This window comes from Vipera berus (assembly GCF_964194415.1).
Source record: "Vipera berus genome assembly, chromosome: 1".
In the NCBI taxonomy this organism is placed as follows: domain Eukaryota; kingdom Metazoa; phylum Chordata; class Lepidosauria; order Squamata; family Viperidae; genus Vipera; species Vipera berus.
In genome coordinates this window covers 299,471,640-299,488,513 of record NC_138202.1, presented here as the reverse complement: position 1 = coordinate 299,488,513, position 16,874 = coordinate 299,471,640, and the positions used below count along the sequence as shown (strand labels likewise).

The window sequence follows — 16,874 nt, the reverse complement described above, 5'->3', positions numbered from 1 at the left end:
AAAACCAAAGCTAGGAATGTTAATATATTTTTATTATAAAGTTACAGTAACAGAACCTTGTAAGTCTGAATATGTTTCCCCCTCCCTCCTTTTATCTTTGTGAAAATTAGGGATAGTCAAGTCTGACATATTTTCTCAAATTACATTCTGCCTTGGATCAAAATTCTTTTGCCTGGCGATTTCTTGGTTATGGATCTTCGTCCTATTCCTCAAGGTTATTCCTACTACCCAGTACATTTTCTGTCTGAAGGAGTAAAGATGTAGATGTTGCTTAATCTGAAACAACATTGCATCTAGGAATAACTATATTTCCTGGGATGGTTCTATACCAGTGCCCTATCTCTTGTAGGATTTTTGGTTGGGTGCACATATATTGACTAGAAATTTATATACAACCTACTAGGTAAAAAGGTACAGTAGCTTGTGTTTCAGCTTGTTATATAATCTGTCCAATTCATTTATGATTCAACAACTGTACTAATGCAGTAAACTACATTAAATAAATTTTGTGCAAATTACAGCCATTGTTTCAAGATCTATTTACTACATAAGGCCTCCATTTACTGTATTATGCTAGGGTCTGACAGAAGGGCAAAGGTATATTTTATGTCTCCTGGTCTGAAATTCTTTACAGCCTTAAGGAGTAATATAAAGTGCTTAAAATGGGTCTCACATCCAACTGGCATTATTTCAGGGGCTATGCACATCCCATAATAGCTTAACTATTTCATGTATACTGGCTGTAGTTTCGGACCATGTCTAAGAAAAGGCCACACAGAGAGTCCTGTTCAGTAATCCAGATGTGAGATTACCAATCCATGGGTCAAACTTTGTTCAGAAATTATCATTGCTGGAGCACCAGCTAAAGTAGGAAAATGTACATTTCACTGTTGCCGCTCAAACATCTAATAATAGTGATGGTTTGATAAACCATTAGGCTATATGCCTTCAATTGAAATTCAGTTCAACTAAGTCAAGTGAATTTAACAAGGACTTGAACAGAGCCCCCAATTGGGTGTCCCCTGAGCAATAGTGATGTCATCATTCAATCCTTTCAACCCGGATGTGCTTCGGTGCTCCCAATACTACTGTATTATGTTTATGGAAGCAATAGCTAATGATTAAAATATGATATGAATCCGTATGGGCTACAAACCAGTGTGTGTAGTCTTTTCGCTGAGAAAGCTGGCTTGTTTTCCATATATGAGGGCAATTCAAAAATAAACCTTTGTTTGGTTATTAATGACAGACACTCGCAGATACAGAACTTTTATTATACACATTAGAAAACTACAACATTACATTACTATTCGGCATAATCGCTATTCAAATTGAGGCACTTGTCATAACATCTTACAAGGTTTGAAATTCTTTCTGCAAAAAAACCTCCTGCCTGGAAATAAAGCCGCCCTGCAGCAGCATTGTGAAGCACATTATCATTGTCGAAGCAGTGTGATGCAAGCCACTGTTTCATGTGCTTAAAGAGGTGGTAGTTGCTTGAAGCCAAATCTAGGCTACGGTGGGGTGATCAAAAACATCCCAACGGAACTGCTTTAAAAGTTCTTGGGTGCGTCTAGCAGTGCGCAGGCAAGCATTATCATGAATCAACACCACACCGGACATCAACATTCCCCAACACTTGTTATGGATGGCTCGTCTGAGTTTTTGTAATGTTTCACAGTAGACTTCTGAATTGATGGTCGAACCACGATCCATGAACAGCAGTACTCCTTTGGCATCTCGGAATACTGTTGCCATAACCTTTCTGGCGCACGGAACGCTGTTACCTTCCCACTGTAGTGGTCCCTATTTTTCTACTTGCATTTTTACGTGCTTTCGAACTGCTAGGTTGGCAGAAGCTGGGATGAGTAACAGGTGCTCACTCTATTATGCGGCACTTGGGATTCGACCCGCCAAACTGCCGGCTGACCACGGAGACATCCTCGGACAAGCGCTGGCTCTTCGGCTTTGAAACGGAGATGAGCACCGGCCCCTAGAGTTGGAAACGACTAGCACGCATGTGTTGTGATTCAGGGTCAGCCTGTGGGTTCGGCAGTTGGGTCGGACGATTCAGAGGAGGAGGAGGGGGGTGTTGGAGAGCCTGCAGAGAACAGCCCGGAGGCTTCGCAGAGCCCTCAGCCAGGCCCCTCCCATCTGGTCACTATGCAGACCCAGCTGTGCGTTGATGAAGATGACCCACAGCTGGCCCTGTTCAAGGATGCCCGATGCAGGAGGCAGTCAATCAGGAGTAAACAGAGGAAGGCAATGGGGCACCTTGGAAGGAAGCAGAGAGAAGCCACGCCTTGAACTGTTTAAAAGGGGAATGTATGGGAGGGCTGGTTTGCTGAAGGCAACCGTTTGAATAGCTCCTGTTTCATGGTTCGTGTTTTTGTTTGGCTCTGTTTGCTCTGTTTTATGTTAATAAATTTGGCAGGCTTAGTTCCAGCCTCTTGCCTTTTTGTAAAGGGGTTGTCCCTGCCTTTTCTGCAGGGCCGGTAGTAGGCTGGTACAGAACAGCATGTGCGGGGAAACCTTTACCTTTAACCTTTCTGGCAGACAATGTTTGCTGAGCTTTTTGTTTGCTTTCAGGGTTCGTGTATGGCACCCAGGTCTCATCGCCAGCCACAATTCTGTTAAGAAATTGTTCTCCTTCCTTGGCATAACGCATGAGAAAGTCCAAAGCAGAACCAATTTGATTTGTTTTGTCCTCCTCAGAAAGGAGTTTTGATACCCAACGAGCATAGAACTTGCAGTATCCCCAATTTTCTGTCACTACCTCGTACAAAAGAGTCCAAGAAATTTGGGGAAAGTATAAAAAAATGCAGATATTGTGAACCAAAGGACTTCACAGACCTTTTTGTCAATTTCCTGCACGAGTTCATCACTGACTACAGATGGGCAGCCACTTCTTGCCTCATCGTGCACATCATTTCGTCCATCTTTAAACATGCGACACCATTGACATATGACACTCATCACGTTTGGTCTGTAAACATTACATGAATCATAGCTGCTGAAAGTTTTTTCGCACACAGGAATCGTATTACTGCACACACTTCACATTTGGTGGGATTTTCTATGGCAGGGTTCATTTTCAATTGATCTAGTGCAGGGGTAGGCAACCTTGGCTCTTTTGTGACTCGTGGACTTCAACTCCCAGAATTCCTGAGCCAGCACATTTTCCTGTAGATTCAAAGAGAATATGCAATAATTAATAATTTATGGGAGACACTGATAAAAAGTATCATGGTTGCAATGGTGCTATTGTCTAACTCTTAGCATCAACAAATGGCCACTGTATTGCCCTATGCTTGATTTGGCTCTATTTATCACAGACAGTGTAAGGATACACATAATTTAATTGTGTACATCCGTTATGATTATGCCTAAAGCTTTGCCTTGCATGTGAAAAGTTAAATAAAAATGATAGCAAAATACAAATGGCATAATCCAATCAGAGCTAAACATTTGAACTCCCACTGAATTAGAAGCATATGCCTTTCTATTGTCGATATCAGTGGAACTTTGGTTAGATGTCTCTCATTGACATTGGAAATAAAAAAAAAAGCTGTTTCAATCGTCCTTTATTTTAAGAAGACTGAGTGTTCAGGGGATGTAATGTATTGGAATAAATAGAATGCATGCCAAATGATTCAGCATTGGTTTTTAGTATAGGTGTGTGTGTGTTTGCGTGTCTGTGTGTGTGTGTGTGTGTGTGTGTGTGTGTGTGTGTGTGTGTATACATACATGCACATACATTAGAGGTGTGTTGGTTTGGAATATGAATGTAAGTGCAATTTTATATGTGAGTGAAGTTGAAAGTTTGACTGAGAACTCAAATAATTTGCAAATGTTAATCTATGTAGACTAGTATAGACAATGGATCTGCAAATTAATATATTAAAAAACTAAGGTAATGTTGTTAGGCCAGAAAAAGAATTTCACAATTTTAGATTGTGAAAGCAAGCAGATGAATTTGTGTAACTTGATGGAATTCTTACTAAAGATAGTGAAAAAGCTAAATACATTTTAAGATGCACAAATGCTGGTACCAGTAGTTAGGTGGTCTGTTATGGAAAGAAGTAAATGGCTGTGTATAATACTGTACATCTGCTCATTTTGTTATTAGGGATGAAGAAGAACAGGTCAACCTTGTCAAGACTGAATGGCTATGGGTTTTGGGTCCCCTCAGTTGCAGAACATCCATCTTTGATTCTGGGTGGGGTGGCACAATCCAGATCAGACTTGGTGAGAAATCTGGGATCCTCCTGGACTCACAGCTCTTGCTCAAAGAATGGGTCATAGTTGTGACCAAGCGAGCTTCTGCACATCTGCATCCTGTGCACCAGTTACACCAATTACCTGGATCAGGAAACCCTATTCATGGTCACTCACATGTTGGTCACCTCCTGATTGGGCTATTGCAATGCACTCTATACAAGGCTGCCCTTGAAAAACCATCTGAAGCAGATAGTTATAGGCATGGGTCCGGGTTATTTACGGGAGCACCTTTTGCCGGTGTTAACTTCCCATTGCCCTGTGCGCTCCCACAGAGAGGGCCTCCTCAGGGTGCCGTCGGTCAGGGAATGTCGACTGGCGGCCCCCAGGGGGAGAGCATTCTCTATGGGCGCGCCTGCCCTCTGGAATCAGCTTCCGGTTGAGCTCCGGATGGCTCCTGACCTTCGCTCGTTTCGCCGCGACCTGAAGACTTGGCTATTTGAACTTGTCGGCCTGGACTGAGGGACTGGGATTTTAGATTTTAAATTTTAAAAACTTTAAATTTTAGTATGTGTTTATTGTTTAGGGCTATTTGATTTAATCTCATTTTAATTTTTATACATTATGTGTTTATAGTGTTTTAATTGCCCTGTACACCGCCCCAAGTCCTTTCGGAGAGGGGCGGTATATAAATCCAAATAAATAAATAAATAAATAAATAAATAAATAAATAAATAAATAAATATCACATTACACCCTTGCAACACTGCTACTCCACAGACTGCACTTGCTCCTGATAGGCTTCTAGGTGCTGAGATTACCTTTAAAGCTGGGATAGGGTTAAGTTATTTGAGGGGCTGCCTTCTCCCAAGAACTTCTGTCTGTCCTACAAACTCCTAGAGGGAGGGCATGCTCCAGGTTCCTTTTTAACTTGTCATTTTATGGACCTGGGAACATGTTTTTTTCTGAGATTGCCCCTCCTGTCTGGAATAATCTTCCCCAATATATGACAGGCTTCTTTGCCTTTAGGAAGGGTTTTAAGATCTGGTTTTCTCCTCAGGCATTATGGGCTGACTGAATGAGTTGTTATGCTATGTGCTTGGTCACCATTTTATATTTTCTACATATTTAATCTGTTTTTAGATGGTTAGATACAGTGAATGGTGTTGATATGAATCAGGTTTAGCTATATAGCATTTCCTTTTCTAATATTACACCATTAATTGCTTACATTATACCTTAGCTTAATATTTCATTCTTGTTTTCTATGCTTTACACTATATTGCTTACTTTGAAAGGGAATGGTAATGTGGGTATACATCTCTCTACTTTATACTTTTATAGCATTCTTTTTTTATTGAAAAGTTTTACATTTTAAACATAAATTGATCCCACCTCCCCCGAAAACCCACCCTTCCCGCCCCCTCCCCCCAACTTCCCCCCACCTCCCCATAGAAACCCTGCCCTCCCCTCCCCGCCCCGACTTCCCAGAGCTGAATACAGGGTATTGCATCTAACAAACTTAAGCTAGAATATGCTATCTATAAATACACTTTAAGTCCTATCATTATAGCATTGATTCTTGACTATTTTTAATCGGTTCTTAGGGTCTTTGAAGCTTCTGAGTATAACTTCAGAACTAAATGTGGCATATAATTTATTATTTCTGAATCTGGCATACAAAACAAAGAATCTTTGCTGCCATATAGTAGTTGTCCAGATTTTTTCCATCCAGAAATAGTAACTGTAATGAAAAGTACTGTTTGAAAAGTAACTGTTTGAAAAGTACTGTTTGGATTGGCATTTTGGATCTGCTAGAAGATGGAAATTTCTTTATTTTCATAGAAGGAATCCTTAGAAGGTGTACAATCCCCATCTAAGAAATGTTACATTTGGCCCTGTTTAATAAAGAGGGAAGTACCGTTACATTATCTCCGTGTCCCTCTGGAAGCTGCAAAATCCTCAGATTTTATTTATACTAAAGAGAAATATGTACCTTGCTTCTGAAGAGAGTTTTAGATTGTGTATTAGAAAGTTTTATTTTGTTTGTTTGTTTTTCAGTCCCTGACAGCGATAGAAAAAACGAAAGAGTTCATTGAGGCTCTGGAGAATACATGCTTTCCTGTTAATAGCTACAGCTATTAACAAGAATATAGAGGGAGTATATAAGGGAAAGATCCTCTTTTTGAGCATTTTTAATCAGTAAGAAGTAGATGTCTTTCAGATTTTTTTTTCTTATGAGAATTGGAAGCATAAATAGGGCCCCACCCCCAATCACTAAAAGCTGCAAGGAACAAAGACATAGGAGCCATAATGGGACACATCAGCTCAAGCTGTTGAAACAAATCATTTGGAGAATTGAAATCTCTATTGAGGAAAATGAACACGAAGATTTATCCTTTCTAGTTGGATGAAGTCTACGTGATTCATATTAAACTGCAGCATTGTAGAGTAACAAAGGGCCTATATCAAAAGTATAAATTTTAAAGTCAATCTCCATCTTCCTCCATCTTCCCCTGTGTATGTCATATGTAACTAAAAAGGTGAATTCCAAAGACTTTTCTCTTTAACTAATTCTGTTTCCCCAAACTTTTCCTGCCCCCACATCTTTTTCCAAGCATCCTGTTAGTGGGTGCAGTATACGTACATTTCTTTATGGGCCAGAATCTGTCATTCAGTGATAAAAATGTTAGTATTTACTCATTTTTTCCTATGCTTTAAAGGAAGCTCTTACGTTCTGATTTTTTTTAAAAAAAAACAGGGATAAGCAAGGCATGCATCCCATATCACAGGGGTGTCAAACTGCCGGCCTATAGGCTGGTTGCATCATATGGAGGACACGCCCACCCCAGCTCTGGCAATATGTCACGACATGTCATGTGATGTGGTGAGTTTGACACCCGTGCCATATCAAGATTCCCAAGGATATGGGGTAAAATGCAACTTTAAACCCTCTTTTTTCACCAGGATCCTTCATGTGTGTTGGATGTTCAATTCCCAAGATCGCCAGCTGATATCACCATTAGCCATGCTCGGTGGGAATTGGGTAACCTGGATTCCAGCATGTTTACAGGTTACCAGGTTGAGGGGTATTGACTTGCTGAATATATCATTGGCTATCTGAGTTCAATTCCTTTTTAGAATTATTTTAATTTTTAGGAAGAATTACAGTTTCAAAGAATAGTTGAAGAAGGATTGAATGAATCAGCTTCATTGACCCCAAATTTTTCTTTTCTAATAGAATCCTTTAGACTGAAATGAGAAATGTTTTTTAATGAATAATCAGCAAGGGAAATAAGTCCCCACTTGCAAATTTGTGATATGTCAATACTTTTGATTTACTATAGCAATAAACCACCCACGCCGTGTCTATGATTAATTGATAGAAAGATGGTTTAAGACAGGTATTGCAAAAGCATTGTACCATACCAAGTAGTTTGGTAAGAAACTGGAAATAAATTATTAAGGTTCAGGCAGTGAAGTATTTCTCCAGTATCTGGTGATTATTGGTAATCATGCCCTAAATATTTGATACAAATTTTGATCAAATAAAAGAACATATCCTATTCAGCCCCTTAAAGCAGGTCATTACATTTAGGCTCAAAATTTTGATAGCTGGAAATAACTGATGCAATATATACAAAAGTAGCTTGCCGAGATTTAAACAGGAATGACTATAAAATTACCAACTAATTTAATTATGATTGTGAGGCACTGAATAACAGAGCTGAGTTATCTTTCTGCACAGCTTAATTTGGAGCATTCAAAATAGATCAAGTATAGATAATCCCCAAGAAAACACATTTTTTTCATAAACCATTGAAATAAAAAACATTCTTAGCTAACAGCCAATGATATGGAAAGTGGTCTGCATTCCTTATGCTAGCCTGTTGTATTTCAGGAACTGTATTTTACTTCAGCAGATGCATAACAGAGAGGCTAGATGGTTGTATGTTTTAAATTGAAATTAAATGGAGCAGGAGGTAAGGGAGGAGAAAACAGGTTATGCAGATAGAAGTTAAATGTAAAACAGCTTACCAGTATTTTATCAATTAACAATTGTAATTGTGTTATAAAACCCATATTGTTGGTTGGGACCTTCTGAGATTGCCAGAAACTTTTCTATGTATGTGAATGCAGGAATCTCTTATTCAGGGCCCCTTTTTAACTCTCCCACCCCCACCCCCTAAAATAACAGCCATTTTGAAGTCTGCCACAAAATGTCCTAAGAGATCGAAATGCTCTGCTATTACTTTGTTCTTATGCCTTGATGTCAGACTTGTATTCCTTAATTATTTTGCACAAAGCTCCTCCTATCCAGAAGGCGGTTCATCAGCAGATGAAGGCATAAATCACATTAGAAGAAAATATGTGAAGGTCCCTCTAATGAAATTTATATTCTTCTTAGTGTCTGTCTTGGTACATAGTGTAGAGCAACATAGACAACTGGGCTTGTTTCAGGGTTACCATAATTGTAATTTTGTTTATTCTTGCTCCCTTATAAAAGTCTGCTCCAGGTTCCATAGATGTCTGTATGCAACTATGAACTGGCCACCCAGTATCTGAGAAAGTTCAGGGTCAATGTCTAATGTTAGTACAATGACATGCTGGTCATTGTGAAGATTTTGCCCTCAGAGGTAAGTCTGGAAGTGCTGTTTCCCCTCCTGTGAAGGCACGTTAGTTTAAAAATTAAAGTATTCTCTGTAGTAAAATTTGTTCTGATAGCAGCCTTTGTCATTATGCTTATAAAGGCTGTATGTTACATCTCATGTAAAGAAATGCCTCCCCCCCTGCTTAATTTCTTAGCTTTCAATCCAGCTAAGCTTGCTTAAAAGAATGTTGTAACTGAGCTGCTGCTTGCAATGCCTTTTTGAAAACTGCCCACACACATTTTTACAAATATTTTCTGCACAGTATCTTCAAAAATGGAATATGCTTTTCTATAGCTTCCGACAGGCAGTTGATTCACAAACCAGTTAAAACTTGGGTTCTAACAAATACATTTTTAAAAACCTAGTTCATACAAAAATTCCAAAAACCTGTCCCATTGAATTCAAATACTATAATACTTTTAGTTATAAAGTACAATTATCATGGAAAGGAGAAAAAGACCAAAACTAAGATTGAATTTACATTTTGACAATAAGATTTAATATAGCTAGAAAACAAAACATAACTATATAAGAATTGCTAGAATGAGGGAACAGAGTATCTAATTTTCAAGACAAATTAATTTGTGTGCCCTAGTGTTCAGAAGAACATTGCATGTTTCTGTTGTAGTCCAAGGACTACAATTTATTTTATGTCACATAGAAGAGCTACTCCTCTCAGTATCCAATGATCAGGAGATACAGTTGTTCTTAAGTAGATTGCAGTGATATAGGTCAAATCTGTTCTTCTTGGCTTCTTATAAATGGGACAAACATAGAGTTTAGGATCTCTTGGGCCTGTTGTGTTAATTGCAAATATATGTACAACAGGAAGTAAAGTGAAAAGAATCTTTGCTGTAGATTCAGTCAGCTTACTATTACGTCTATCCCATCCAGCTCCATCCAAGTATAATCCATAGATATAAACCCCTTCCTGTATAAAAAAATGAATATTTATTATGTTAGAAAATTATCAGCTTTTACTCTTTATAACATAACTTGACTGATTTAACCTGTCTGGTCTAAAAATATAATATAATTAGCAAAACTTGAAAAAGGGGAAAAAATACTAGCAAAATTTGAGAAAATAAAACAATCTATAATGCTTCTGAATGATAATGAACAATGTTCACATATTTGTGCTTACTGAAAAGAATTGAAATACTTTTTGGGCTGTGAGATTAAAAGCAGTTTGCTGTTTTATGCTCTTTCCACCTTTCTCTCTGGGCATGGGCTCAGCCTGTAAATTCTCTAATTCCCTAATATCTATTTTTCTTAGTGTGGCTATATAAATGTAAATCTATTTACTTCTACATCTCTACTTATATCCATATCTGATGTACTTTAACAAAAAAACAATATTATGGAGTCAGGAAAAATGCAGGAACAGAATGCAGTAAGAAAAATCCTTTGTAGAACCCTATATTTCCTGCAGTCGTTCCCCTCCCCCCCACCTCAAGATGACAGAAGCAAATCAATTTGGGGAAGTTTTTGTTACAAGGATGTCATCCTCCTCTAACTCCCACCTCTATCTTTGCTACTTTGGTGGTGGGAAGATAGGAAAGGAGTATGTTAGGGCTACACAAGTGAAAAACACATGTGCTTTCTTTCTTTTATAGTTCATTTCATCGTTGAAAAATCTAAAGCAAATACAAACCAAACTTTTTTAAAAAAAAATCCAATTAGAATGATCAGAACATAGACGTAGTTTGGAAATTAATGCAAAAAAGGATGCATCCACGATATACTTACAGGAGGGGCGGCAGTAATTTCTTCTTTGATCTGTTTCAGTACTTCATTATGGATGGTCACTGTATCCAAAGCCCAGCCTTTATGCGCTCTTGTAACCTCTTGTCTCATAGCTGTTAGAAAGCCTGTAAAACGGACCAAAGAATAAGACAGGTTTAACACAACCTTTTTCTTGTATACATTTTTATACTGTAGTGTTCTATGGCTAAAATGTTCACATAAAAAAACACTAAAATATTCAGCCATAATTACCTAACACAAAATGTGGGTGAATAAGAACAAGAAAAATAAGAAAAATACAACAATCAATTCATCACAAGAGTCCTCGAACTATTGATGATACCAAATAGCTTCAGTCTTCTGGCTTGTTGTTGTTAGCTGCGAAGTCGTGTCCAACCCATCGCGACCCTATGGACAATGTTCCTCCAGGCCTTCCTGTCCTCTACCATCTTCTGGAGTCCATTTAAGCTCATGCCTACTGCTTCAGTGACTCCATCCAGCCACCTCATTCTCTGTCGTCCCCTTCTTCTGTTGCCCTCAATCTTTCCCAGCATTAGGCTCTTCTCTAGTGAGTCCTTCCTTCTCATTAGGTGGCCAAAGTATTTGAGTTTTAGCTTCAGGATCTGGCCTTCTAAAGAGCAGTCAGGGTTGATCTCCTCTAGGACTGACCGGTCTTCTGGCTTGTATTCTCTTGCAATTATTTATCTTCCTCTTTTGCTTTTTCAAAAAAATCTGTAAATGTCTTTTGTGAATAAAAGATAGGTACCAATGAGGGGTAGATAATCCTCTAATCATGACTAGGATAAGAATTTCAAAGGCAATCCTTAAAAGAACATTGTACTTTTAAATCACTTTATGAAATGCAGAATTTTGTTCGTTTAGTAATTTCAAGTTGTAATAAAATTCTACATAAAAATGGGGGGGGGGAATCCTTGATAGTGCATGCATATTGACTTTCATTTATATGAAACAAGCTTGTGCATGTTAACAGTTTTAGAAAGAACTGTATATATTTAATATGTATGGCTTAAATGATGCTCTATTCACTGGTTTGTTTAAATAGTCAGATAAAGAGAAATGTGACTTTCACATGAATCTAACAGAAATCCTGAACAGTAATTTATAATTTTTAACTATGCAATTGAAAAAAGTTCTTTATATATATTGAATTCCTGCCTCTACTCTTATATGGATGTGATAGAATAAATCAAATGAAATGGAAAAGTTATGCTTTTTAATAGACTAATAAGGCTCCACTCTTGTAACAGAATGTATTGTTTATTTTATGCATAATAAATGATATTTACCCTGAGGATTAAAAAATCCAGTCATCCAAAATACATGTGGTCTTCCTTCAAAGATCCAAACACGGAACTGGGCATTTCTCTCTAAAAGTTCAGTAAACCAGAAACCCAGGGTAGAAGAATCCCATGATACACGCTTCCAGAGCTGAGGAATTCGAGCATCATACATGTTATCAAGAGCGTCTCTTAAGTTCTAGAGAAGTAAAAGATTAAACATGTAATGATATATTTGAATAGGAAAAGGCTTTATTTCAGAATGCATAATTATATATATATATATAATACTGTACTTAGTTACCTCACTCATAATAATAGTTCCTTCTATGGCTAGTTTAAGGTCAAGGAGGCTGTTTCGGACTATTTTGATAACTTTCTGCATTCGGTCTATTTCTTGGCGAAGAAAAATGTTCATAGAATTAAGGTGGCCCATTTTAATTAAACGAGCTTTTACCTAAATAAAAGTAATTGAAAGAAAACAAGTCAATAATAAAGCATTTAGAATATCTTTATCCTAAATAAAGAATATTCAAGCAACAGTCTTCCTGTTTACAATACTATATAGGACCTGCCTATATGTTCATGTGCATTAGCACTGTAAACAGCAATTTCCTTCTCCTCTTCCCAGCCATGTCTACTATAGTTCTCATTCTATAGTTCTCTAAGAGCCTTGGTGGAGCAGTGGGCTAATGCCTCCTTAAGTAACACCAGCTGCCTGCAATTAGTTCAGGTTCGCATCCCACCAGGCTCAAGGTTGACTCAGCCTTCCATCCTTCCGAGGTAGGTAAAATGAGGACCCAGATTGTTGGGGGCAATTAAGCTGACTTTGTAATAATGCCGCTTAGGGGGTGTGTGAAAGCCCTAATAAGCAGGCATATACATAGAATGAAGGCTTCTGCTAAGCTTGTAAGCCGCCCTGAGTCTTCGGAGAAGGGCGGGATATAAATGGAATTAAAATAAATAAAATAAATAAATTTGGTGCTAGAGGCAGAATATCACAAATGACAATAAACCCCATTGATAATAACCCTGATACCTTGATAATGAACATATTTTGCTCTTTGATGGTACACCAGTTTGAAGTGCAACCTCACTCTTACAATAGGGCTGGACTAAATGAACTTTGAATGTTTGTTTGAAAACATTTGTAGGAAATCATGTGAATATGTGAGAATAAAGACAGCAGATTATGGAAAGCAAATTAAGAGTTCAATCCAGAAATTGATCATGCTTTATCAACACAGAAGAATATTTGTAGTTCAGGGTTGAAATGAGGTGCACTGATGTTACCTAGTTTGGGTAATGAAACAGCTGCAAGAAAAGAACCAAGCTCAGAGATCATGCTTTTTTTAAGAGAAAGAAGCATTATAATGCTACTATAAAACCAAGTGTATCTGTAGAACTCTAGTATTCCTGCATGTGTTCAAATAGTTAACGAATTTCATGAAGAAATTCTATGCAGCCACCATGAATTCTAATGCAGAAGTCTGTGAGCTGCCCTCAGTAGAGTGTGCCTTAAATCAGTAGACATTATGATCATCTAAGCTCAGATATATAATGGAAATGACCATTCAGTTAGTGGAAGGCAATGCAATTATTGTATTCTTATATTTATTTAAGATTTGTAAGCTATTGTTGCAGACAATGCAAGTAGCCATTAAATTTTGAGAAATAAGTATGGTAACTAACAACAGTAAATATGTACTACATTTAATAAAACTTTTATGTTTTTTCTTTAAGCAAGAGGAGAAATTACAACTTTAATATTTGTCTTATTCTTTCATATCTCTTCTGGGTGAATCTTTATAGCATCTTTTCTCATTGCTCTTGAGCTCCTCATTGGAGTTTTAAAAGGCAGCACAGATGCGCCAATATTTGCAGCGTCTTGATATAAATATGAAAATTATTCATTAATATACCCAGTTGCTTGCATTTATTATAATCTAGGGATGCACATGACCTTTTGATGTGAAATATGGAATCAAGGGAAACATTCTCATTGGTAAATGATTAGCTAATAATTTTTCCTTCAGGTAGAGTAATTAGATACATATACAATGAAATTCAGATTTTAACATCACAAAGGGACTCATTTTCTCCTTATGAAGCACCTGAGAATTTCTTCTAATAGCAGATTTAGAGTCTGGCTAAAGCAGGATGGGTGCATGTCAGGAAACCATTCTCTAACAAATAAAAGTCCTATTCAGGTGTATTGGAAGCAGAGGGTTAAAAAGCAGGACAAAGCATTTCATCATTCATTCATTCATTCATTCATTCATTCATTCATTCATTCATTCATTCATACATTCATTCTGAAATAGAACTTTATTCTAATATTATTTCCTGATATTATCATGTAATAACATCTTTTTCAGTGGCCGGAGGTGGAAAAGACAGGATCCCCTCAGCAAGACATTCCTTTTTTTAAAGTGTTTTCAAAAACACATATTAAGAAAAGAAGCAGCTTTGAACAGACACCAGTCAACGAGAAACAAAAGAAGCAGGGATAGGTTTTAAAATTATTTGCCCTCAAAGCTGTCCCTTTTCTCTCTTCTTCATTAACATTTGGTGCAGCCCTAGGAAAGTGATTTTAGCTCTTTTTAACCCAAGAATTATTCGAAGAGATATAAATAATGAGTAGTGAGAATCACCAGCTGTAGACTTTTTAATAAGACAAGCCCCTTGGAATTAAGATACTAAGAGCTTTGAAAATGCATATTTAATGTCAGGCTTTCAACCAAGCAATGCCGATAGCATATTTAAAAACAAGGTAATGTTCCAATGGTAATGTTGCAGAGCTCAGAAATGACCCTGAATCATTTCTGGTTCAAACTGAGCCTGTTCAAAGTGTTCAAAACCCAGAGGCCTGGGACCAGAGTGATCATTTCAACTCCTGCTTAAAATATTAGTAGATACTTTTCTTTCAACCAAGCAAAAAGAAAAGGGTTGGCCTCTTTTAGTTATACCTGGCTAAGCCAAATCATACTGTACCAACCTATTGGATTCATAGTGAATGCCATTTGCTGGGGTAAGCAATGCCTGTCCTATGGAAATCCCTCAGAAGAATAAATATATGATCCAAGGTGAGTCAAATACAATGATCATGTTCTGTACCAGCCTGCTACCAGCCCTGCAGAAAAGGCAGGGACAACCCCTTTTACAAGAAGGCAAGAGGCTGGAACTAAGCCTGCCAAATTTATGGACACAAAAGCAAACAGAACAAGACACGAGCCATGAAACAGGAGCTATTCAAGCAGTTGCCTTCAGCAAACCAGCCCTCCCACGCATTCCCCTTTTATACAGTTCAGGGCGTGGCTTCTCTCTGCCTCCTTCCGAGGTGCCCCATTGCCTTCCTCTGTTTACTCCTGATTGACTGCCTCCTGCGTAGGGTGTCCTTGAACAGGGCCAGCTGTGGGTCATCTTCATCCACGCTGTCAGGCTCACACAGCTGGGTCTGCGTCGTGACCAGGTGGGAGGGGCCTGGCTGAGGGCTCTGTGGAGCCTCAATATTATTCTCAGCAAGCTCTCCAACACCCCCCTCTTTCTCCTCTGAATCGTCCGACCCAACTGCCGAACCCACAGGCTGACCCTGAATCACAACAGATCATTAAATTATTGCAAGCCATACAGTTCAGGGTCTGAGACTACTAGAAAACAGCCCAAGGCATTATAGCCCCAATTTCATGCTCCACAATTATGGTATTTCAATTTTGTTTGCTGCTCAGAGTCATTTGCCAAGAAGGGTGGGCATATAAATTGGATCAATCAATCAATAAATACATAAAAAAACAAATTACGATGAGGTTCTTTTGTTGGAATGCAACATTTCATTTTGTCCAAAGACATCATTTTGCATTTTGCCAGGAAGTTTGCCAACAAAATATAGTTTTAATAATTGCTGTATTATTTATATGATCCTCTGGCAAAATTGAAATAGCTGCTCCATACAGTCCAACAGAGCTATTTGGAAAATATCCAGAACCCATCCCCACTTCTGATACACACACATATACATACATACATACACACTTCTGTAAAATATATTGAATGTTACCATAAAAACACACAACCTCCCCCAAATTTTAAGTCTATAGCATCACACAACCGTGATAATTCTATGGCCCTCAGGGGCAAGTGTGGATCTTGACTAGAAAAAAGAATTGCCCAATAGCCTGTGTGAAACTGACACATGAAGGGGTTGAGAAGAGTATTTCCTTTCAGCACTCTTAAACAATACAAGAAATTTACCACTATGGATCAGTATTTTCATGCTTATATGTGCTGTAGAACAATTACCTCATGGGGTATATAATCAGGGGGCAGTTTCTCCAGCATATCTTCAGCTAGTCTATACACAATAGCTTCTCGAGTTTCTCCTACTCCACCTCCACTTTCTTTTGGTTGAATATTGGTAATAGTGTTCAAGACATCAGCTGCTGTGTTACTCTGGTAACTGAAAGGAATATTAAATGATATGTAATAAAGTCAGAACATGTGTCAAATAGTTTTGCTATAAATAACCCACAATAAAAAAACAGAGACAATTCAATCGATTCCTGCTATTTCTGGCATGGGGGGAGGGGCGAGATAACAAATTCATTAAACTGAAGATCATCAAACTATGATTGGCCATGACATTTGAATGTAACCAGAAAATGGCTTTTGTATATTTCTGAGTACTTAAAACAGGCAAGGCCAACTAACAGCTCATAATATGAAACACAATTTTGATTATTAGTTTAAAAACCACAGCTGTGTTCATGTATAATACTAAGCACTTTGTTGATCTATCTCAGCAAGCTTCTGTCTTGTATCTTTTCCCTTACCATCTCCTCATTCTCTTTTCTGAAAAGGAGGGGAGGAACTTGGAAAACTTTCGGGTTTGAGGTTTGAGTTTGTGAGGCCCTGAAGTGCTTTGGAGTTTTTGAGAACAATTTGTTATTCTTGACCAGGTTGT

The 16,874-nt window shown here is 38.0% G+C and overlaps 1 protein-coding gene across 1 annotated transcript in view; it reads right to left on the bottom strand.

Annotated features, from left to right (window-relative positions):
• Positions 1-9,359: 9,359 nt before the first annotated feature.
• Positions 9,360-16,874, bottom strand: part of DNAH8 (dynein axonemal heavy chain 8) — a 143,423-nt gene continuing 135,908 nt past the window's right edge. Inside the window, exons 85-89 of the mRNA XM_081315187.1 lie at positions 16,214-16,370; positions 12,219-12,371; positions 11,924-12,113; positions 10,620-10,741; positions 9,360-9,801 (exon numbers count right to left, since the gene is read on the bottom strand). Of these exons, the coding sequence (XP_081171313.1) occupies positions 9,514-9,801; positions 10,620-10,741; positions 11,924-12,113; positions 12,219-12,371; positions 16,214-16,370 (910 nt within the window). The 3' untranslated portion in view covers positions 9,360-9,513. The remainder of the gene's footprint in view (positions 9,802-10,619; positions 10,742-11,923; positions 12,114-12,218; positions 12,372-16,213; positions 16,371-16,874) is intronic.